Consider the following 23,406-nt stretch of genomic DNA (forward strand, 5'->3'; position numbering starts at 1 on the left):
GAAATAGGCCGGGCGTGGTGGCTCACACCTGTAATCCCAGCACTTTGGGAGGCCGAGGCAGGCAGATCACCAGGTCAAGAGTTCAAGACCATCCTGGGCAACGTGGTGAAACCCTGTCTCTGCTAAAAATACAAAAATTAGCTGAGTGCGGTCAGGCATTCTTGTAGTCCCAGCTAGTTGGGAGGCTGAGGCAGGAGAATCGCTTGAACCTGGGAGGCGGAGGTTGCAGTGAGCCGAGATTGCACCACTGCACTCCAACCTGGGTGGCAGAGGGAGACTCCGTCTCAAAAAATAAGAAAGAAAAAGAAAATATTGAGCTGAGAGAAAAACAGTTGAGTTTGTTTTCTGTTGTTGTTTTCAATTGTATTTTTCAAACACTTCTGCAGACTATGAAAAAGAAACCAAGGGGAGGGGGGTAGCATCCGTGTGTGTGTGTGTGTGTGTGTCTATATATACATATAAAAATATATGTATTATGGCTTACCCTGAATTCCAGGCAATGTCAATGTCAGCCTCTCACCAGATAATGTCTGTTGTGTGTCCTGGAAGTCAGCAGTGCTATGTGTAGCTTTTAACATCAACATCAATCCCCTCTTAAGTATTCAAATTTTTAAAAAACATTTACATTTTGAGATAAATGATCTTTCCCACTCGTTGTACAATTTTGTGTATCATGTTAATATAAGGTATCCAACTAGATATAGCTCATTCTAAATGTTCACTGTAACATAGTTACTTCCCAATATAAAGGCCTACCCTACTATACAGAATAATTTGACTTGGGGTTTACAAATATGCGAAAAGTCTATTTGGAGCTAATGAATCCCATGTTTTTCTTAACATAAGGTTTATAATTAGAGATCTAATTTTTGTTTGTATTTGAGCTTACCTTGTTTTCCCAAGTCAATAAATGATTATTGGGCTGTCCTTCACTGCCACCCCTGTCTTCCCTGAGAATTTGTTTAAATTTTCTTGTTTTCTTGCATGAATCCTGTTTCTACATACTGATCAGAGCACATTGTTATCTCTTCAGTTGAATGACATTTGCTGACATCATGATTATGCTCAAAAATGAATATGGCTGAAAAACTTGTTATTCTGATGTATATAATAATTCTACTCTGAAAAGATGAGGTCATTGCTTAATAAGTCAATTACTTGTACCTGACTTTGCGTCTTGGTTTAGTTGCCTGACCAAAAGAACATCAAATCCAGTCAAATCCATTGATATTGTGATTATACTAGTTGATTGTCAATGACTGTTATTTCCAAGACAATGTATGCATAGTTAATTTTTGCAATGAAAGGCTTTACAGGTTTTGAAATAACTGGCAAAATAATAGTAAATCCTAAGTTTACTTCCATTTGTCTCGTTCAATTAAATTATAACCCCCTTTATGAAGATCTCAGGGAGGATCCTGAAGTTCAAGGTCTTCCCTGGGCCTGAGCAGAAAGAAGCATCAGTTATGGCAGTGGTGCCCTAAAGCGGGTTCATACCGGCTTGCAAGAGCCAGATGTTACAGTTTCAGACATTTTGGAAGCCCATTACTACAAATGAAAATGTATAACTTACAATTAGATAAATTATATCAAAAACAAAGTTATAAATATTTAAAACTCATCATTTCCTAGTCATGTTTCTATCCATGCTCTTGAGGTTACATTCTACCATACCCGTATGGTGGAAATACTACGTGCTGGTGTGGTCACTGCACATCTCTGCCCAACTTTACGTACACTGACAAATATGCCATGGTTCGAGTACTGACATAGTATGGAAGCTGAAAGAGGCTTTAATTTAATAAAAATAATTTATATCACATAAAAGATATAGTAACAGTAACTTTGTTGGGAAAAGGGTAAACTGGGATGCAACTGAATGAATGATTGTTGATCATGGTTGAACTGCTGGCTACAGATACAAGAGTTTGGCCAAGATGAACAAAAGAATTCCATGGCAACCAATTCTCTATATGGAATTTGCTGTAAAGAATACTGTATATTTCACTGTTACTTGTAGACTGTGTGCCACATATCCTTCGTATCAGCAAAATTTATAATAAACATATGGACATATATATGCATACTTCCTCCCCTAGAGAGTTTCTTATTGAACGTTGGGCCAGCGTTGGACACCACTGGTTATGCAGGAAAGATGAAATTCAATAGGAAACAAGCTTCAAAGCAGCTTTTCCAGAAAGTCATAAGGAAGAGCAACGTGAACATAATCTGTTCAAATCAGTGTGTGTTCATGCTGATACCAATTCGATTTACCAGTATTGAAAAGAATTTTATTTGCAAACTCCTCCAGTTTGAAAGAGAACCAGGACTTCAACCAAATGAAACTGCAGACATTTTTGTTCAGCCTAAATGATCATGACTATTGCATGAGATTAGATAATATTATTTATTTATAACTATGACTTATAAAAAATGCTTTTCAAAGGTCTTAGTTTATCTTAGTTTGGTATTTTCACCTTTAAATTCACCAAAAAGCCAGACGCAGTGGCTCACGCCTGTATTCCCAGCACCTTGGGAGGCCGAGGCGAGTAGATCACAAGGTCATGAGATCAAGACCATCCTGGCTAACACAGTGAAACCCCGTCTCTACTAAAAGTACAAAAAATTAGCAGGGCGTGGTGGTGGGCACCTGTAGCCCCAGCTACTCGGGAGGCTGAGGCAGGAGAATGGCGTGAACCCAGGAGGCAGAGCTTGCAGTGAGCTGAGGTCACACTACTGCACTCCAGCCTGGACGAAAGAGCGAGGCTCCGTCTTAAAAAAAAAAAATGTTTTTCACCGAAAAGGTGCATAAATATCAGTCAGGGGTACTGACTTGCTTCATGAACAACTTGAGTTGCTCAGATAACCCGTTCAGTCTCTCGCTTGCGGGAGCTGAAAGCTAAACCCATCAGACCAAGAAAAGGGCTCTGGCCCAACCACCCCAGAGAAGAAAGTTACCAGATCACACCATGGTTTTTCTGTTTTTGTTTTGTTTTGTTTTGTTTTGTTTTGTTTTGTTTTGTTTTGTTTGAGACGGAGTCTCGCTCTGTCGCCCAGGCTGGAGTACAGTGGCATGATCTCGGCTCACTGCAAACTCCACCTCCAGGGTTCACGCCATTCTCCTGCTTCCGGAGTAGCTGGGACTACAGGCATTTGCCACCACGCCTGGCTAATTTTTTTGTATTCTTAGTAGAAACGGGGTTTCACCATGTTAGCCAGGATGGTCTCGATCTCCTGACCTCGTGATCCACCCACCTCGCCTCCCAAAGTGCTGGGATTACAGGCGTGAGCCACCGCGCCCGACCCACACCATAGTTTTTAACCATCTGTTACATGTTTCAACAGAAACTCTGTCCTAACATGCATCAAATGATCTCTATATACAGTACCATAGAGGAAGTGCTTGTCCCTGGCGTCATATTGTGTGAACTTTTATTGATCCATAATCTGGTATAATTTATACACAGAATTAAGTCACTCAGACAGACTTGGCTTTTGTCCCATCCAAAAACATGTTTGATCCCATTTTTAGTGAAAAATTTCCCCAAATGGTTTTAGTGGGGGAAAAGAAGACATCCATGAGACCTGGTTAAGACTAAACATTATTTTATTTTTGAAGTTGGTATTTGTTTAGTTACATTCTTGCAATGCCAGCAAAAAAAAGAAAAAGAAAAGTCCAGATCTGAAGCATGCGTGTGCTATGAGAAGCCTGGAAAAGGCGATTTGGGTCCATTGTATAACTGCCACTTTTTGTTTTTATTCAAGGTGTCATAAAACTGAGTTCTGCAGTTGAAGGTATGTTTTTACAACCGCAAAATCAATAATGTTTTGCTTAAAGGTTGCACAGCGCGGCTTGTAGCTAAAAAGCTTCTGTGGCAGTGGTGTTTGACGCCATGTGCGAATTGCCAGCTATTGCCATTGCATCTGTGTTTCTCCTTGTTCTGGTCATTTTATGCTGCAAAGCTCTTAGCCCTCCTCAAGTGGCGTCTGCAATGACCTGAGAGGGCAGCACCAACATGTCTGTTTCTGTCTCCTGATGTGACTGCCTCGGAGCTGGTGCTCCTCAGAGAGCCTGGGCTCTCCTGTGGCCTTATTTGAGGCTGGACATGGTCTTGTCGGGAACCTTTGCCCTGGATCTTTCAGCAGAGCCTGGTCTAGAGCGTCCTTTATCCCAACAGAGCAGACGTGTTTTCCCAGGAAGTATGTGGGCATGAAGAGTCATTAAGGCTTCTCCCTGATGAGAAAATGAGATGGTTAAGGCATTTGCCAGTCTCATTGCGGGTTCCTCCTGGGCAGCGTGGCCCACCACCACCAGGCATAGTGAAGACCAAGTTCCTTTACTGTTGTCCATGTCGGTGAGCGGCAGTTCCCTTCAGTCATGCATTCAAAAACTGAGAAGAAAAGGAAGGATTTAAGGAAAGTACAAAAGAGACGTTAAAGCAAAGTGTTTTGCTGAGTAACCCCAAGAATATTAAAAATGACCTCATTTTCTGAAATGATTAATTGGTTATTGGTGTAAAATTGATCTCCTTAGCCTCATAGAAGTTTCACAAATCAAAAGTAGAGACTGTCATTTTCTTCTTTTGTGAGTTTCTGTGTTTGTTTTGGGGGGACGTGCGTTCTCGTTTATTGGGAGTTTGTCGGTCATGCTTTGGAGGTTTCTTCATCCTCACTTAATCAGGGGAGGCTGCATGGAAGAGGTGGTGGGTTTTCGGGTGAGTTTTCAATTTAAAGGGAGATGTGGCTGGCTTGGTGAATGGGCAATGCATGGAGGTGGGAAGTGGGAAATTGCACTGGGGGTTGGAGTGGTGAGGCCATTCAGGGGGCTGGAGTTTCAAGGTTGGGAGGTGGGAGAGTAGGTCAGTTATGTACCCATGGGACTGGCAAATCCAAAGTGAGGGTGCCCTATCCCTTTGGTGGATTTAGTACCATCACATTTTACAAAACCAAGTTGAAAAGGCAGTATTTCTGGCATTTGTGGCGGAAAGTATGTTGCTACTCTAAACTGGGCAAAAGGTGCAGGCAGCGGTGTTTCAGGGTGGAGAGAAAAAACCTTCTCATCTCAGGGAAAAAGTGCAAGTTGCAGGCCTCTGGTAGGCCAAGCAGAAATTCAAGTTCCCTTTACCCATCAAAATGGAATTTTACTGAAGGACAATGCAAGCTCCTCCCTGCCTAACAAGAAATAAGAGACACAGAAACAAAATCAAGCAGCACCATGAGAATGACCTTGGCTGCAGAAACTCCCAGTAGCAATTTCAGCACTGAGTTTCAGTTAATTATCTGTTGAATTACAGATAACAGCTGTTCACTCTGGGCCGTTTTGATGTTTTATCAAGGAATGGCTTTGAAGTCATAGTTTTACATTGCCTGCTTGGTTCGAGTGCAGTATTTCACTTACAACAAAAGGATATAGCGACAAAATACAATTTTCATTTTAACAGTCAGAAAGTCAAGAGAGCACTAGGTAATGTTTAAACTATTGTTTTGCTAGAGGTTACTAGTGGGTGTCATGGCTTGTCTGCACCCCCAGAACAGGGTTCTGTTCTCTCCAGAAAGATGAGAGTTTGAGGGAAAATGAAGGCAGGAAGCAGAATGACTGCTTGGGGCTTGTCTGGCAGCCTCTGGCCACCTTCCTCATCACTCGGCCTCCTCTGAGTCCCTGGGGCTCACAGGAAGTTCTCTGGAGTGGCTGCGGATACCGGAAGTCAGGCCCACTGCCGCTGTTGCTTGAGCATCTTTTGGGCAGCTTGTTGTCTGAGGCTCGGGAGCATGCTGTGTTGTAACCGTGTTAGAATATATGTGTGCAGGGGCAATTTGGGAGTGCGGTTGTTGGGGTGGGGGATGTGTGTTCCATGCATGCATTCTCAGTGCATCTGAAACGTGGAACTCCTACAAGCATGCTCAGTGGCATGTGTGTCGGACACTATCTCTTGATGAGAAATCAAACCTCAGATGGTCGGCCTTGCCACTGCTTAGCTAATTACCGTACTTGCAACTTTCCATCTGTGGAATGAATTCAAGGCAGTTTCGTACAGCTTTTCATATCAAAGAGTACGCACATCAGTGGAAGAAATCCACTGTCAGAAATGAAACCTCTTTCCTTTTTTTTTTTTTTTTTAAAGACTCTGCTCTGTATTATCCTAGAGCTCTGAAAATAGTATTAATATTTTAGGTAGATTCTCTTATTCTTTTCAAGGAAAAATAATTGCCAAAGTCCTAAGAGAAAAACAAACCAAGATTCCATTTGCCACTCCCTACCAAGTGTCTATGGCAGGCAGTTCTGTTTCTTCTTTTCTGGAGCACGGGTGCCCTCTTCTGCACTGTGCAGCTTCATATCAGCTTTTTAAATCATCAGAAAGAAAAATGCATTTTGTATCTCATGAATGCTAAGGTTAAAGGTGGAATGTCCTTTGAATTTAAACAGAAACACTCATCAATGCTTTGATTATGTTGCGATGAGGAAAAATGTGTGAACAGGGAAAAAGTTCAGTTTGAAAGAAATAATTGCAAAGTTTTATTGATAACACTGATGAATTCTCACCTCCGATTTTAGACTGATAATCCCCGACTCCAAGAAAATTTGGGTAAGAGAGAAACATCCAGACAGCAATTTGAGGGAAGGGGGAGACAGTCGCACCAATGGCAGCGAAGGAAAAACCACTCACAACAAGAATTCCACAAGAATCTTCTAAATATTTCTCTGAATAGGGTCTTTTCTCTTGATACTGGAGCAGGGAGATAGATGTAGGGCTACGTATTTTCACAAGTAGGACAAAAACATTGGCCTTATCAAGGAGAAGTGGGAACAGAGGTCGTGGAAGAGCTGAGTCGCCCGTGAGTCCGAATGGCTCTGATATTCTATGGGCAGCTGTTTCTTTCCAGGGAAGGAGGGGCCACCCGAGCCGGAAACTCTTGGTCCAACTGAAGTGGTGTATTCGCACATGGGGAGTGGGAGTGTTCCGGCAGTCACAGGCCTGGAGGGGCAAGATGAGCCAGCCGTGGTGGTAGGCGGATGCAAGTCTTGGCCACTGATAACCGGCGCGTGTTCTGTGTTGAGACTTGTCTCCAAGCGATTTGTTTATACCTTGTAGTTGAGAACCCGAAATGCCAAAGGGACATCACATTCTTTTGAAAGCCCGTATGAAAACAACGAAGGTTGTCTTCTGTGGAAAAGTTCCATGTCTCTAAATAGAGGAACAGATGAGCCTCTCTGAAGAAATCAAATAAATGAGGGCTGGGCGCGATGGTTCACACCTCTAATCCCAGCACTCTGGGAGGTTGAGGCAGGAAAATAGCTTGAGGCCAGGTATTCCCACGCTCTGGTCCACAGAGCAAGAGTCCCCCTCATCTCTACAAAAAATATTTTGTAATAGTTAGCTGGGTGTGCTGGCATATACCTGTAGTCCTAGCTACTTGGGAGTCTGAAGTGGCAGGATCAGTTGAGCTCAGGAGTTTGAGGCTGCAGTGAGCTATGATTGCACCACTGCACTCCAGCCTCATCAACAGAACAAGACCCTGTCTATAAAATAAAAAATTTTTAAGGAAAAATTCTGTTGTTCATAGTATGACAAACAATGTGTCCAAAAACACCCCAAATGGATTTAATGTATTAAAAATATTCCTAATGTATTGATATCATTCCCTCTGTAGGTGAACTCTGTCCTTGTCATTGTGTCTTTCTTTCTTCCTTTTTTTTTCATACAGAGTCTTGCTCTGTTGCCCAGGCTGGAGTGCAGTGTTGCAATCTTGGCTCATAGCAACCTCCGCCTCCCAGGTTCAAGCAATTCTCATGCCTCAACCCCCTGAGTAGCTGGGACTACAGGCACACTCTATCATGCCTGGCTAATTTTTTTTTTTTTTTTTTTTTTTTTTTTTTTGAGACAGTCTTGCTCTGTCTCCCAGGCTGGAATGCAGTGGCGCGATCTTGGCTCACTATAACCTCCGCCTCCTGGGTTCAAGTGATTCTCCTGCCTCAGCCTCCCCAGTAGCTGGAATTACAGGTGCATGCCACCATGCCCGGCTATTTTGTATTTATAGTAGAGACGGGATTTCACCATGTTGGCCAGGCTGGTCTCAAATTCCTGATCTCAAGAGATCCACCCACCTCGGCCTCCCAAATTGCTGGGATTACAGGTGTGAGCCACCGCGCCCGGCCTAATTTTTGTATTTTTAGTGGAGTTGGGGGTTCGCCTTGTTGGCCAGCCTGGTCTCAAACTCCTGGCCTCAAGTGATCTGCCCCCCTCGGCCTCCCAAAGTGCTGGAATTACAGGCATGAGCCACCTTGCCCAGCCGAGTCTTTCTGTTTTTGGAGCAAAGCCATGTGCTCAGTGTGTCAGGGTAGACTGTGGTAAATCCTTTAATAAACAGACATGGATGGACTTACCTCCAGTAGTAAATTGAGAATGAAGTTCCAACTTTTTGTTTGTTTGTTTGTTTTTGTTTTTTAGGCGGAGTCTTGCTCTGTCCCCCAGGCTGGAGTGCAGTGGCACGATGTTGGCTCACTGCAACCTCCACCTCCCGGGTTCAAGTGATTCTCCTGCCTCAGCCTCCCGAGTAGCTGGGACTACAGGCACCTGCCACCATGCCCAGCTAATTTTTGTATTTTTAGTAGAGACGGTGTTTCACCATGTTGGCCAGGATGGTCTCGATCTCCTGACCTCATGATCTGCCCACCTCGGCCTCCCAAAGTGCTGGGATTCCAGGCATGAGCCACTGTGCCCGGCCAACTTTTTTTTTTTTTTTGAGACGGAGTCTGGTTCTGTCACCAGGCTGGAGTGCAGTGGTGTGATCTCAGCTCACTGCAACCTCCGACTCCCTGGTACAAGCAATTATCCTGCCTCAGTCCCCTGAGTAGCTGAGATTCCAGGCGTGCACCACCACACCCAGCTAATTTTTGTATTTTAGTAGAGATGGGGTTTCACCATGTTGGCCAGGATGGTCTCGAACTCCTGACCTCAAGATCCACCCACCTCAGCCTCCCAAAGTTCTGGGATTACAGGAGTGAGTCACCATGCCCGGCCAGTTTCAACATTTTTACTACTGGAAATCAAAACATTAGTCAGATAACTGACAGAGATAGGGTAAAGCTGTGTCTCAGAAGGAGTTCCTTCCTTCCACCAGCGTGGTAGGTGGCAGTGTGTCAGGAATACTAAATGGAATATTATAGAAACTGAGAACAAAACTCAAGAAACTTGTTTCTGCAAAGAAACCCAGACATCCTGTTTATAAGAGTGACGTGGAGGCTGGAGCACCACACTAAACAAACAAATGTTCTGTTCTCAGATATATCTTGCAGACATTTGTCATTATACTTTTGGCTAAAAGTTATATATTTTTTTTTCTTTTCAAATTTTTTTTTTAGAGACAGGGTCTCTCTATGTTGCCCAGGGTAGTGTCGAAATCCTGGCCTCAGGCGATCCTGCTGCCTTAGCCTCTGCATCCAGCCAAAATATTCCTATGAAATAGAAATGTTTCAACCAGGCACGGTGACTAACACCTGTAATCCCAGCACTTTGGGAGGCTGAGGCAGGAGGATCACTTGAGGTCAGGAGTTCAAGATCAGCATGGTCAATATGTGAAACCCCGTCTCTACTAAAAATGCAAAAAATTAGCCAAGCATGATGGCAGGTGCCTGTAATCCCAGCTACTCAGGAGGATGAGGCAGGAGAATCGCTTGAATCCAGGAGGTGGAGGTTGCGGTGTGTGCAGCTGCACTCCAGCCTGGGTAACAGAACAAGATCCTGTTTCCAAAAAAAAAAAAACAGTAATCTCTCTGGGAGCATTGAGAGTTTCCCAAATAGCTTCCTAAGACTAGGACCCTCCTGAAATGGCAGAGATGGAGCCATGAGACTCAGAAACTGGAAGATGTGTGGAAAGAATTTTCCAAGGATTAGCCATTTGTAGCCTTGGGATTACCCTCACCTCAGATAAAGTTGACCTCACTTGACCAACAATTGGCCTCATCTCAGAGCTCTTTCACATTTATCTTTTTACTTTTTTTTTTTTTTTTTTTAAGTTTCTCCTTTCCCCTCTTTGTTTCCCTCTCCCTCCTCCTCTGTTCCAACTGCCCTTTTCTATTTCTGCGCAGTGTAGAAGAAAGTTTAAGGGGGACCTTAGGCAACAGAAAGCCAACCAGTGCCTGGAAGGGTCTGACAAGGAACCGCTATTTGCTTCAGTGTCCTCGCCAATAAAATAAAGACTTCTCCTGGGGCAGTTGCAGAGACTAAACTAGATGCTAGAGAGAAAGCCTTAACACAGTGTACGGAAGGCAGTAGGCACTCTCCTTCCCTCTTTCCTCTTTCCAATGTCTAAGGATCACTTCCACTACAATCGTGGTGTAGCACACTGCTGAGAGTTTCATTTTGGGCAAAGCCACAAACAGAGCCAGCATAAATCCTTGCTTCTCCCCTTTGAGAGTACTTAGAGGGAAGCAACTCCTCCTGTTGGGCAGGGCTCTCTGATCACCTTTCTGGGACCTGTGACATCTGCCAGGGGCCAGTCACAGCCCCAGTTTGGAGTGTTCGATTCAGACGAGATTGTCCCCCAGTCTGTTCTTTGAGTCCCAGAAGGTGGGGAGGAGAGGAAAGGTTTTCAGGCTGATACAACAAACAAGTGCTAATTGAAGACCGATTTCATCAATATTAATTGTGTTTTATTACAAAGGAGTTTACACTTGCACAGTGTTCCTGAGCAAGCCATTTGTCACCACTTATCAAGGATATGAACGTTTTTGAATAAGGAGAACCAAAGTGAATACAACCACAGCTATTCAGAGAAGCTTCTCATAAATCTTTGAACTCAATAGCCAAAAACTAATCAAATCTGTGCTGAATGAGCAGCCTTAAGCACTTAACAACAAATTAGCATAATCCAGAGGACAGTGTGCATCCCAAGCACCATAACCTGCCCTTCACCCTCCTCCCGGGGGCAGGAAATAGGCATTTATAAGTCAAAGGCAAGCTGCAAACGATAATCTGTCACTTGTCACTGATTTATTTTCCCTCTTTTCTTTTTGTTTTTCAAGAGTATCAGTTTCAATGTCTGTGTATTTGTTTTTGTTATTTTGGCAGTCTAGTGAAAATTTTCAATGTAAACAAAACTCTTACTCTTAAAGAACAAGCAGCTCTATTAAATTGCATAAGAAGGCAGTTCTTAAAGACAATGGTCTAATTAGCAGTCTTTGAAGCCAATTCAGTAGTAATATCAAAGCCACTTCTAGTATTTCAAGCCCAAATTTAGAAAATGGCCTTGATGTTTTCAGTCTAAAATTATAGTCTGACCTTACTATTCATTTTGGAACACACTATGATTTAGAAAACTGCTGAAATCACTTAATGTTATGAACCTGGAAATCACACCCTCTTAAACGATACATCACACCCATTAAAATTAACTGTAAAATCCATTTTTTATTGATTTTGTTTGAATCTGGTATTCAACTAAGATGCTTACATACGTAAATATGGCCACAGCTGTATATACAACGGTTTTGTTGAATCCATTGATGCTTTAAGTTGAAAGAGCATACATTGTGGGTTTTGTTTGGTTTCACTGAGAAGGCCAAGGGATTTTTCTAGCAATGTTTCAACAAAATGCAAAATTAGATGCCAGCCCAGAAGCTTTAAGGATGCGAAATGTTTTGAAAATACAGATTTTCAGGTATTTCCTAGCTTTAACCAACATGGGTGCTTAAGTGAAGGCAGAAGGCAGCCTGGTGCACCTCTGTTGAGTACAATGTTTCTTAAACATGCACCTGTTAAGAGATATGAAGCAAATTTAATTTCCTTATCAGCCTTCTATATCCCATCGTTGATTTTATACATGCCCTCCTCAAATATGAACTCCTAAAACTGTGTTTGGAACACATATTGGAAGAAAGTATAGAACAGTATATAGGAAAGTCCTAGGTTCAAACTTCATAGCCATAACTTCCTGGCTGTGTTGTAATCTGGAGCAAGTTACTCTGTCTGTACCCCAACTTTCCTCGTCTGTAAAATGGGGTAAAGCCACTTAGCACTCCAGATGATTAAGAAGCTTAAATAGGCCGGGCGTGCTGGTTCACACCAGCACTTTGGGAGGCCAAGGAGGGTGATCACCTGAGTCAGGAGTTTGAGACCAGCCTGGTCAACATGGTGAAACCCCATCTCTACTAAAAATACAAAAATTAGCCAGGCGTGGTGGCGCACACCTGTAGTCCCAACTACTCGGGAGGCTGAGGCAGGAGAATCACTTGAACCCTGGAGGTGGAAGTTGCAGTGAGCCAAGATCGTGTCATTGCACTTCAGCCTGGGTGACAGAGCAAGACTCAGTTTAAAAAAAAAAAAAAGGAGCTTAAATAAAATCAGATAATGTTGAAGTACCTAGTAAACTGTTTAGCTTGTAGGCATTCAATATGTTTTAGATACTTATTTATATTGTTTTGTTATTGTTTTTGTTTTTATTGTGGGCTTAAAAATTAAATTATAAAAAATTCATATTCTGCTACTTTTACTTGATGTCATTATATATAGACATATATATATATATATATATTTTTTTTTTTTTTTCTTTTTTTTGAGATGGAGTTTCCCTCTTGTTGCCCAGGCTGGAGTGCAATGGCACAATCTTGGCTAACTCCAACCTCCGCCTCCCAGGTTCAAGCGATTCTCCTGACTCAGCCTCCCTAGTAGCTGGGATTACAGCCATGAGTCACCATGCCCAACTAATTTTTTGTATTTAGTAGAAACAGGGTTTTACCGTTTTGGTCAGGCTGGTCTCGAACTCCTGACCTCAGGTAATCCACCTGCCTCAGCCTCCCAAAGTGCTGGGATTACAGGCGTGAGCCGCCATGCCTGGAGATGTTACAATTTTGGTTTTTTTTTTGGAGATGGAGTCTCGTGTCTCGCTCTGTTGCCCAGGCTGGAGTGCGGTGGCGTGATCTCGGCTCACTGCAAGCTCCGTCTCCCAGGTTCACGCCATTCTCCTGCCTCAGCCTCCCGAGTAGCTGGGACTACAGGCGCCACCACCACGCCTGGCTAATTTTTTATTTTTTAGTAGAGATGGGCTTTCACTGTGTTAGCCAGGATGGTCTCGATCTCCTGACCTCGTGATCCACTCGTCTCGGCCTCCCAAAGTGCTGGGATTACAGGCGTGAGCCACCGCACCCGGCCATTACAGTATTTTTTTAAACAGCAGTGACTATGTGTCTAAATAACATGAATTTGTTTTTTACTAAATTGAATATTATTTTATTACATGTAATCTAATGAAAATCTAACTAATGAACTTGATACAATCAAAATCACTCAAGAAAAATGATTAGAATTCTCTACACAACTCTTTCCTTTTCTTTATCTGGTTATGGTTTTGGTTTAAGCATGGAGGGTTTTATTTGTTTTCTTTTCTTTTCTTTTTCTTTTTTTGGAGACAGGATCTCACCCAGGCTGGAGAGTAGTGGTGCAATCTCAGCTCACTGTAGCCTTGACCTCCTGGTCTTAAGTGATCCTCCACCTCAGTCTCTCCCGAGAAGCTGGGATCACAGGTGTGTGCCATCATGCTCTGCTAACTTATTATTTTTTGTAGAGATGAGGTCTCATTATATTGCCCGGGCTGGTCTCAAACTCCTGGGTTCAAGCTGTCTTCCAACCTTAACCTCCTAAACTGCTGGGATTACAGGCATGAGCCACCACACCTGGCCTCCTTTTTTAAAAATATTGTTTTGGAGTAGCATTAGTCGAGCAAACACTCATCAAATTAAAAATAGGACATTTGAAAAATACCACCATCAAATGATTTAGGGCATACCAGTCTTTTTCAGTATCATAACTCATATAGAATATTTGTAAGGCATAATGACGTAAAGGATTCAGGCTGCTGAGGTCTGTGGCAGGAAGCACAGAAAGACTGTTTCCAAAGATGACATATTATACTTTATTACTTCGTGCTTACTAATCTATTTATGACAAAATTCATGAATAAAGTTATTAAATGCCCATACTACTATCTCATGCCCTATCCCAGGCCATGGGGACAGAAAGATGGAAAGATGAGCCAGACATGGTTCTCCTATCTAGAGACAGCAGCGTATGTGTGAATAGGCCATTATAACTTAATTTAATGAATGCAATGGCAGGAATATATAAAAGGAATTATGTGAACATAAAAGTCAGCCTAGGAACTCTGCCTGGGTGGATCAGAAGGATGCCCCAATGCAGATGTCTAGGACTTTCAAGCTATGCAGAGGCAAACAGGAAGGGGAGGGCTCACTGAGGGAGACCTAATCCTGCACACAGAGAGAAGGATGAAAAACGCCTAGCGCACCAGGAGTCAGATGTGGCTGCAACTCCATGCCCAGAAGGGAAAACAGCCAGGCATGAAGTTGGGAATGCCGGTTGGAAATACATTTTCAAAGTTCCTATAGGCAATACATAGCCAGAAAAGGATGTTATTTATTTATTTATTTTCATTTTCTGTATTGCATATATATATTCACGTAGCTCAACAATTGAAATATGGCAGCCTGGACCACATGGTGAAACCCTGTCTCTACAAGAAATACAAAAATTAGCCAGGTGTGGTGGCATGCACCTGTAGTCCCAGCTACTTGGGAGGCTGAGGTGATCCTCCCACCTGGGAAGTCGAGGCTGCAGTGAGCTGTGATTCCTCCACTGCACTCCAGCCTGGGCTATAGAGTGAGACGCTGTCTCAAGAAAGAAAAACAAAAAACAATTAAAATACGAGGGAAAAATGCATTGACTCAATACCCAGTTCCCATTCCGCTTAACAGGTAACCTACCATGACCTATTTTCTTTTTTCTATATAGATATATGCTTTTTGCATATGTAAACATTATGAGTATGTATTTTCCCTTTTTTTTACCCAAAAGATAATACATAGATGTACACTATTGTACAGCTTGCTTTTTTCGCTTAACAATGTCTTAGTAATATTTCCATATTTCTATAGAGAACTTTCTAGTTATGTTTTGTAGCTACATAGTATTCTCCTATATGGGTATACTACAATTTACTTAACCAGTTTCTTCTTTGCCACACATTTAATTCGTCCCAATATTTTGCTTTCTCATACAGTTCTTTAATAAATAAATAATAGGCAGGCCACAGTGGCTCACGCCTGTAATCCCAGCACTTTGGGAGGCCAAGGTGGGTGAATCATCTGAGGTCAGGAGTTCAAGACCAGCCTGACCGACATGGTGAAACCCCATCTCTACTAAAAGTACAGAAAAATTAGCTGGGCATGGTGGTGGGTGCCTGTAATCCCAGCTACTCAGGAGGCTGAGGCAGGAGAATCACTTGAACCCGGGAGGCGGAGGTTGCAGTGAGCCAAGATCGCACCATTACACTCCAGCCTGGGTGACGAGCAAAACTCCGTCTCAAAAAATAAATTATTTAATTAAATTAAATAAATAATATTGTAAACATATAATTTTGTCCTAATATGTCTTCAGGACAAATCCCTGAAATGGAGTTACGAGGTCAAAGGTTGTATTCATGAGGTTACGTTTTGCTACAATAAAAAACAACTCTCAAATCTGTCACTAAATATACCAAAAATATTCCAACCCTTGGTACCTGTCCTGTGATGTTCGCTTTGCGGGAGATTCCTGCTCCACACAGTGTCTCAGAGACCCAGGCTTGGGTCCTGTGCCTGCACCATCTGGAACCCACAACCTTCACAGTCATTGCCACAGGAGAGAGACAGCCTTGGACCAAAAGTGACAAACATTATTTCTACTTATATTTTATTGGCTAGAACTAGTCACATGGCCCTGCCAAACTTCACGAAGGTCAAGAAGTACAGTTTTTGTGTGTGTTTCTGGTAGGAGAAGAGAGTACAATATGGGTGAGCACTAATTATATCTATCAGAAAGCATGCATGCTTTTTCATTGGCAAAAGTCTGCCAAATGACCCTCCACAGGCTTTCCCAATAGACACCGCTAGGAGTGCCAGCAGCACTGTTGAAAGCGCCTCTTTCTCCACAGTTTCATCAATATACTCTTTTATCAAACTTTTGGGTTTTCCATTTGTAATACTCTTATTAGGAGCAATGTTGAACCTATGTTTGTATTTTCTTTTCAATGAACTGTCATGTCATATCCTTCAGCATTTTGTTTTCTTTTTGTTGTTTTTTTGAGAGGAGTCTCGCTTTGTCTCCCAGGCCGGAGTGCAATGGCGCGATCTCGGCTCACTGCAAGCTCCGCCTCCCGGGTTTACGTCATTCTCCTGCCTCAGCCTCCCGAGTAGCTGGGACTACAGGCGCCGCCACCTCGCCCGGCTAGTTTTTTGTATTTTTAGTAGAGACGGGGTTTCACCGTGTTAGTCAGGATGGTCTCGATCTCCTGACCTCGTGATCCGCCCGCCTCAGCCTGCCATAGTGTTGGGATTACAGGCGTGAGCCACCGCACCCGGCCTCCTTCAGCGTTTTTTAGATGACTATTAGCCTGAGTTGTTGGAGTTATATATTAGGGAGAATACCCCTGTGATTTTGAGCCTGCCTTCCCTCCTTCCTTCCTTCCTTCCTTCCTTCCTTCCTTCCTTCCCTCCCTCCCTCCCTCCCTCCTTCCTTCCTTCCTTTCCTTCCTTCTTTCTTTTCTTCTCTTTCTCTCTCTCTCTTTCTCTCTCTCTCTCTTTCTCTCTCTTTCTCTCTCTCTCTCTCTCTTTCTTTCTCTTTCATCTATCCTCCTGTTTCTACATATACAAAAGGTGGCATATTATATACTCACTTTGCTTTTCAAAATTCCATAGTATATTCTGGAAATCATTCATTTTATTAAAATCTTCTTCCTTCTTTGCTAGGGTTGCATGGTAGTCTATGGGGTGATTGTACCATAATTCACTCACATGATCTTCTATGGATGAGCAGTTTATTTCCAATATTTTGCTATAGCAAATAATGCCACAATGAATAACTTGAGTCTAGTTGTTTCATACGAGGGGAGGCATATCTTCAGATAAACTCCTAGAGGTTGAATTGTTGGGTCAAAGTGTTGAAGAGGATCTGGTTTTACTAGACATTGCCACATACCCCTCCGTAGGGGCTATACCCTTTGTACTCCCACCAGCAGTATATTAAAATGCTTAGCTCCTGGGTGTGCTTTTTTAAGTTCTGAACAAAGAATGTATCTTATCAGAAAGATATGAAGGCTTATAATGATACAAAGAGCTAACATTTGTTGAGCACTTTATAATATGTTCATAATTATAGTAAGCAAAGGCAAGGCATATGTTATCTCATTAATACTTCACAGTAACTCAGTAGCTACTCTTATTATCCCTTGATGTATAGAAGAGAAAATCGAAAAAGGCATGGAAAATGTACTAGCTTAAGGTCATAAAATTTTAAATGCAGACTGAGTGAGTAATAATTGAATCCTTGGAGTCATCCACAGTAGTACCCTCCTTTTCAGTATACCTATCTCCAGATAGGGCTAAAAGCAGTTTAAACTATCTAAGGGACATGGTGCACAGTGAAATCTCACATTTACATATGCCAGGTAAGCATCACAAATTCAAACATCTGAAATCCAAGATGCTCCAAAATCTGAAACTTTTTGAGCACTGACATGATGCTCAAAGGAAGTATTCACTATATCATTTTGGATTTTGGATTTTCAGATTTCGGATGCTCACCCAGTAAGAATAATGCAAATATTCCTGTCCAATTCAAAAATATCTGAAATCCAAAACAGTCTGGTCCCAAGCATTTTGGATAAGGGATAGTCAACCTGCAGTACCAATGCTTCCAGGCACAATGTCATGAGATGGGGTGGGAGTAGCAGGGGACTGTTTGCGGATAATGACAATGGACATAATTTAGCACGTGTGTCCACAGTGACAGGCACTGGTCTATGAAACACTGTTTAAGAAGGGGACGTAGGTGTTAGTGGAGACAGATCCCTGAAGACAGAACAGAAGCTGCACTGTCCCATGGAGACCAGTTAAATATTTAGTGTCCAAAGGCATTTAACTAGATTTTTATTAGTTTTGATTTTGCAGTTTTCTGTTCATGGTTTAGAGCCAGTAGCTCTTTTTTCAAGACTCAAATAGTTGTATCCTCTTGAAAGGCTCATAAGCCTAGGCCCAGCATCTATAGTACATATGAGACAATTGCCTGTTCTATGCCCTTACAGGACTGCTATGTGGCTAAGTAAGATGACAAGGTGAAAGGACTTTCAAACTGTAGAGTGAAATATAAGTATTTATTATGAATTTATTACGGAAAAACCAATCTACTATTGTTACCATAGAGGACAGTATTATATACTCTGTGTGTGTGTGTGTGTGTGTGTGTGTGTGTGTGTATATATATATGCACATTGTCTTTTTGTTTTTGTTTTTGTTTTTTTTTGAGATGGAGTTTTGCTCTTGCTGCCCAGGCTGGAGTGCAATGATGCAATCTCGGCTCACCACAACCTCCAACTCTCAGGTTCAAGCGATTCTCCCGCCTCAGCCTCCCAGGTAGCTGGGATTACAGGCCCCCCACCACCACGCCCTGCTAATTTTATATTTTCAGTAGAGATGGGATTTCACCATGTTGGTCAGGCTGGTCTCAAACTTCCGACCTCAGGTGATCTGCCTGCCTCAGTCTCCCAAAGTGCTGGGATTACAGGCATGAGCCACTGCACCCAGCCTCTTTGTCTTATTTTCAATGGAATGACTGCCTGTAGAACACTTTGTAATATGCATTAATTAATAATTATTTATTAATATATGATATAATATGTAATACTAGTTATATGTAATTAAGAAGTAATATATGTACATGCACATATATAGTATTACATATAAACACATTGTCTTACTTTTATGGAATACTAGTATAATCTTGTTTGCTGTGCCTCATGAAGAAAATGTTTCGTACAGTGTAGTTGTTAAGAATTTAGTTCTAGATTCTGACTATTGGATTTGAATCCTGGCCCTCCTGCTTAGTAGCTGTATGACTGTGGGCAAATTAATTGACTTATCTGTGCCTCTCTTTCCTCATTAAATATTGGAATGACAATAATAGTAAGGATTAAATTGTATAATTCACGATAAGGTCTTAGGACAATGTATGGCACATTGTATGCACTCAATAAATGATGATAGTACTTGTAATAGTAACAGTAGTCGTATTGGCGGAGAAAGGAGATTGAGAATGATTCCACACATGAGGGTTTGCTGGAAAGCACAGGAAAATGCAGGGTTGCTCCGCTTTGGGCATTGGTCGTCATGTCTTTGGCCCTCAACTAGGAAACATCTTTCATTTGCAAATGTGGTGTGGGACGAGCACGGGATCAACTTAGGTAACTCCAGGGTGCTGAGTGCAGCAGTGGGACACTGGGGAACCAGCCCTGGGGCCTGATGGGCCAGTGTCTCCACGTGCTTGGTTTCTCCTCAGTTTGGGAGCTTTGTTGGTTTCCATCACTTATTCAACCAAGAATTCCTTTCAGACCCGAGCTGAGAGCGCCTGTTGCTGTGTGTCTTGGTGTGCGACAGGTCCTGACCTTCCCGGCTGCTTTGCAGTGCCTCTGAAGACTGTATACTATTATTGCATGTTGGAAAGAATCCTGGCTTTGCTCCTAAGAGTAGGCCATTCTCTATTGCCTGGGCTATAGATCAAGGACTTCAGCATGTAGTTTGGAGTGAGAAGAGAACAGGACAACATGGTACTTAGCCACAGCAGTCCTTAAGTGGACTTTTATGTCAAGTTACCCCTATATCTTTTCATATCTTTTTTGTTGTTGTTTTTTCAAACAGTCTCGCTCTGTCGCCCAGGCTGGAGTGCAATGGCGCAATCTCGGCCCACTGCAACCTCCACCTCCCAGGTTCAAGTAATTCTCCTGCCTCCCAAGTAGCTGAAATTACAAGCGTGCACCACCACACCTTGCTAATTTTGTATTTTTTAAGTAGAGACAGGGTTTCTCCATGTTGGTCAGGCTGGTCTCGAACTCCTGACATCAAGTGATCTGCCCGCCTTGGCCTCCCAAAGTGCTGGGATTACAGGTGTGAGCCACCGTGCCTGGCCAGATTTTTCCTTTCAAAACCAATGAGGGTAAAAAGCTACCTTAGGAAACTGAAGGCATAGTGTGGCATTAGTATTTGAGCTCTTGTGGACTTATCACTAAGTTTGGTTAGATAAAGTAGATAAAAGGAAATGAGATTTATACAATGATTGTAACCTTATCTAATATCCACTTTGATGCCATAAGCCAATGTGACCGTTTTAGGATCTTGTTGAACTTTATGTTATAATCAGACTTATTTAGAGTTGTTCTCCTGATAATGTAGGAATCAAATACTAATGGTATCAAGTACTGGTGATATTGAATGTTTTCCTGATGTTAAAAACAGAAAGTACATAATGTCTCAAGAATTTGATATTATTCTTAAAATGTTCACACTTTTAAATACGTAAGATTAACAGAATAGTCACTGTGATCTTTATAAAGTATAAATATCTCATTAACAAGATGACATCCAAGGCAGTAAGATGTACATTAATGTGACTGAGCGAAGAAAAACGAAGTATAAAATCACAAGATGGGGGAAAAAAAAGGACAGCCACATTGGCTTACACCTGTAATCCCAACAGTTTGGGAGGTTGAGGTGGGAGGATCACTTGAGGCTAGGAGTTCAAGAACAGCCTGGGCAACATCATAAGACCCTATATTTGCAAAAGAATTTTTTAAAACTAGCCAGGCATGGCGGTACAAGTCCATAGTCCTAGACACTGAGGAAGCTGAGGCAGGGGGATCACTTGAGCAGGAGGTCAAGGCTACAGTGAGCTATGATTGCACCATTGCACTCCAGCCTAGGTAATGGAGTGAGACACTGTCTCAAAAAAAAAAAAAAAAAAAAAAAAAAATCTACCTAGCACAAAAACCTACCATTGTGATAATGCAACACACCGTAGATTTATGAATTGAAATACTTTAGGTGCCAAAGCAAGTTAGCCAGGCATTAGTCTTTCTAATATATTTGGAATTAGATAAGCTCTTAACAAAACTCTGTGTATTATATTGATATAATATTTAAAGAACTAGACTCTGTTTTTGTTTTTTATTTTAATTTTTGAGACAATATCTCACTTTGTTGCCTAAGCTGGATTGCAGTGGCACAATCATGGCTCATTGAAGCCTCAACCTCCCAGCCTCAATCAATCTTCTCATCTCAGTGTCTTGAGTAGCTGGGACTACAGGTGCATGCCACCATGCCCAGCTAATTTTTTTTTTTTTGGTGGGGGAGACAGGATTTTCCCATGTTGCCCAGGCTGGTCTTGAACTCCTGGGCTCAGGCGATCCTCCTGGGTCTGCCTCCCAAAGTCCTGGGATTACAGTTGTGAGCCACTGCGCCTGGCCTAGAAAAACATTTGTAAAAGAGCAAAATCATAGATATAGAAAAGTGCTACCAGGAGCAAAGTGTGGCTCCTTTACCAAACAAACTAAACATATTTCTAGAAGGCAAGCAAGAGGAGAGCCTCAAATGGAGACTTTTCTAGGGATTTGCACTTATTTTATATTACCAGATTGTCGGTCTTAAAATTACAAAGAAATGAAATTCCTTGATCAGCCTTTGCCCCTTTCTTGCTCACTCACTATCTCTGTAAATATCCATAAATATACACTGCAAAATCTTACAACAATCAAAAGGATGGGGTATCACTGTTACCTATTGGGTAATCAGGGATCCAGGGGTTCATTTTGTGATAGTTCAGTTTTGTTCTTAGGAAAAGATTGGGTGTCCTTAGAAAGACATATGAACTCATTTGGCCAGGTGCGGTGGCTCACGCCTGTAATCCCAGCACTTTGGGACGCCAAGGCAGGCGGATCACGAGGTCGGGAGATCGAGACCATCCTGGCCAACATGGTGAAACCCTGTCTCTATTGAAAATACAAAAATTAGCCGGGTGTGGTGGTGTGCACCTGTAGTCCCATCTGCTCGAGAGGCTGAGGCAGGAGAATCACTTGAAGCTGGGAGGCGGAGGTTGCAGTGAGCGGAGATTGTGCCACTGTACTCCAGCCTGGCGACAAAGCAAGACCCCATCTCAAAAAAAAAAAAAAAAAAAATGTAAAAGTGGCCAGGCGTGGTTGCTCACGCCTGTAATCCCAACACTTTGGGAGGCCAAGGCAGGTGAATCTGAGGTCAGGAGTTCAAGACCAGCCTGGTCAACATAGAGTAACCCCGTCTCTACTAAAAAAAATACAAAATTTAGCCATGCATTGTGGCGTGCGTCTGTAGCCCCAGCTCCTCGGGAGGCTGAAGCAGGAGAATCACTTGAACCCAGGAGGTGGAGGTTACAGTGAGCCGAGATAGCGCCACTGCACTGCAGACTAGAAGACAGAGCGAGACTCCATCTCAAAAATAAACCAACAAAAATTATATACAAAAGAATAATTGAAAACAAATTCTATTGAACTGGGTACTGTATAGGGTCTGGACTCAGAAATAGTGAGGACACGGGTTCTTATCTCTTGGAGAGACAGAAATCTATAATCAGTGAATGAAAAGTGTGAGAGACAGCCTTTAAAGGCTAAGAGAGCATGAGGACAAAGCAGATAACCCAGGAAGGCTTCACAGGAGAGGTGACAGCATACCCGAAGGATGATAGGAGTTGGCCAGGTAAAGAAAGGGAGGATGGAAACTCCAAGCAGAGGGGCTGCTTGTGTCAAGTCAGGGAAACAGGACCATATGCATATTTGAGAAAAGAGCAAAAGGTGTGTGGGGAGAGAATAGGAAGAGGCAGAAGATAAAGGGCCCAACTGTTGAAATCCCAACAAGGAATTTGGACTTCATTCTGTAGGAAATGAGGAGCCATTTAGATCTGTAAGCCAGTGAATGAAGTAGTGAGTTTCTTTCTTCAAAATACAACTCAGAAGGCATTTCGAAGAGTGAATTAGGAAGGATTTGGATTATGGGCAGAAAATCCAGTGATTATTGAGGAAGGGCTGTCAAGACCAAGTCATCCATGGAATGAGGAGATTGAATTCGTGGAATTCCTGACTATTTAAACATAGTTATGAGGGGAAGAATGGGGGCTTACAAACTGGATATTGCCAGAGTCTTTCTTTTTGAAGATTAGAATTCAAAGTAAGGGGGTTACATTCCAAGAGTTGGGTTAAACATAAGGAAGTTGTTAGCAAGTAACTGATTGCAAGACAGAGATGGTGACCATCTGCTGGTGAGTAGTCTCATTAAAGTACATCCCCGGCAGCTTCCCTGGTCCCCAGGAGGTTGTCCTCAGCTAGTCACAATAGAAGTCACCACACCCACGGCTGTAAGAATGAATGAATCAGTTGGCCAAGAAGGTAGAGCTCCTATTTGCTGACAAAAAAATGGCACAGACAACCAGACTCTTGACTGGTTTGTATATGAAACTTTCTGTGGTCAGTAGGAGAGAACATTTGGGCATTTCATGTATCTTCTAT

General features: G+C 42.4%; 1 protein-coding gene across 4 annotated transcripts in view; it reads left to right on the forward strand.

Annotated features, from left to right (window-relative positions):
• DLGAP1 (DLG associated protein 1) overlaps nucleotides 1–23,406 on the forward strand; it is a 310,310-nt gene that overhangs the window by 151,976 nt on the left and 134,928 nt on the right. For 2 of the 4 annotated variants that reach the window (XM_031658924.1, XM_031658926.1), the window contains exon 5: nucleotides 3,766–3,795. The exons of the other annotated variants lie outside the window; for them this stretch is intronic. In XM_031658924.1, coding sequence (XP_031514784.1) covers nucleotides 3,766–3,795 — 30 coding nt within the window. The remainder of the gene's footprint in view (nucleotides 1–3,765; nucleotides 3,796–23,406) is intronic. 4 annotated transcript variants of the gene reach the window in all.

Source organism: Papio anubis, chromosome 19, assembly GCF_008728515.1.
Source record: "Papio anubis isolate 15944 chromosome 19, Panubis1.0, whole genome shotgun sequence".
In the NCBI taxonomy this organism is placed as follows: domain Eukaryota; kingdom Metazoa; phylum Chordata; class Mammalia; order Primates; family Cercopithecidae; genus Papio; species Papio anubis.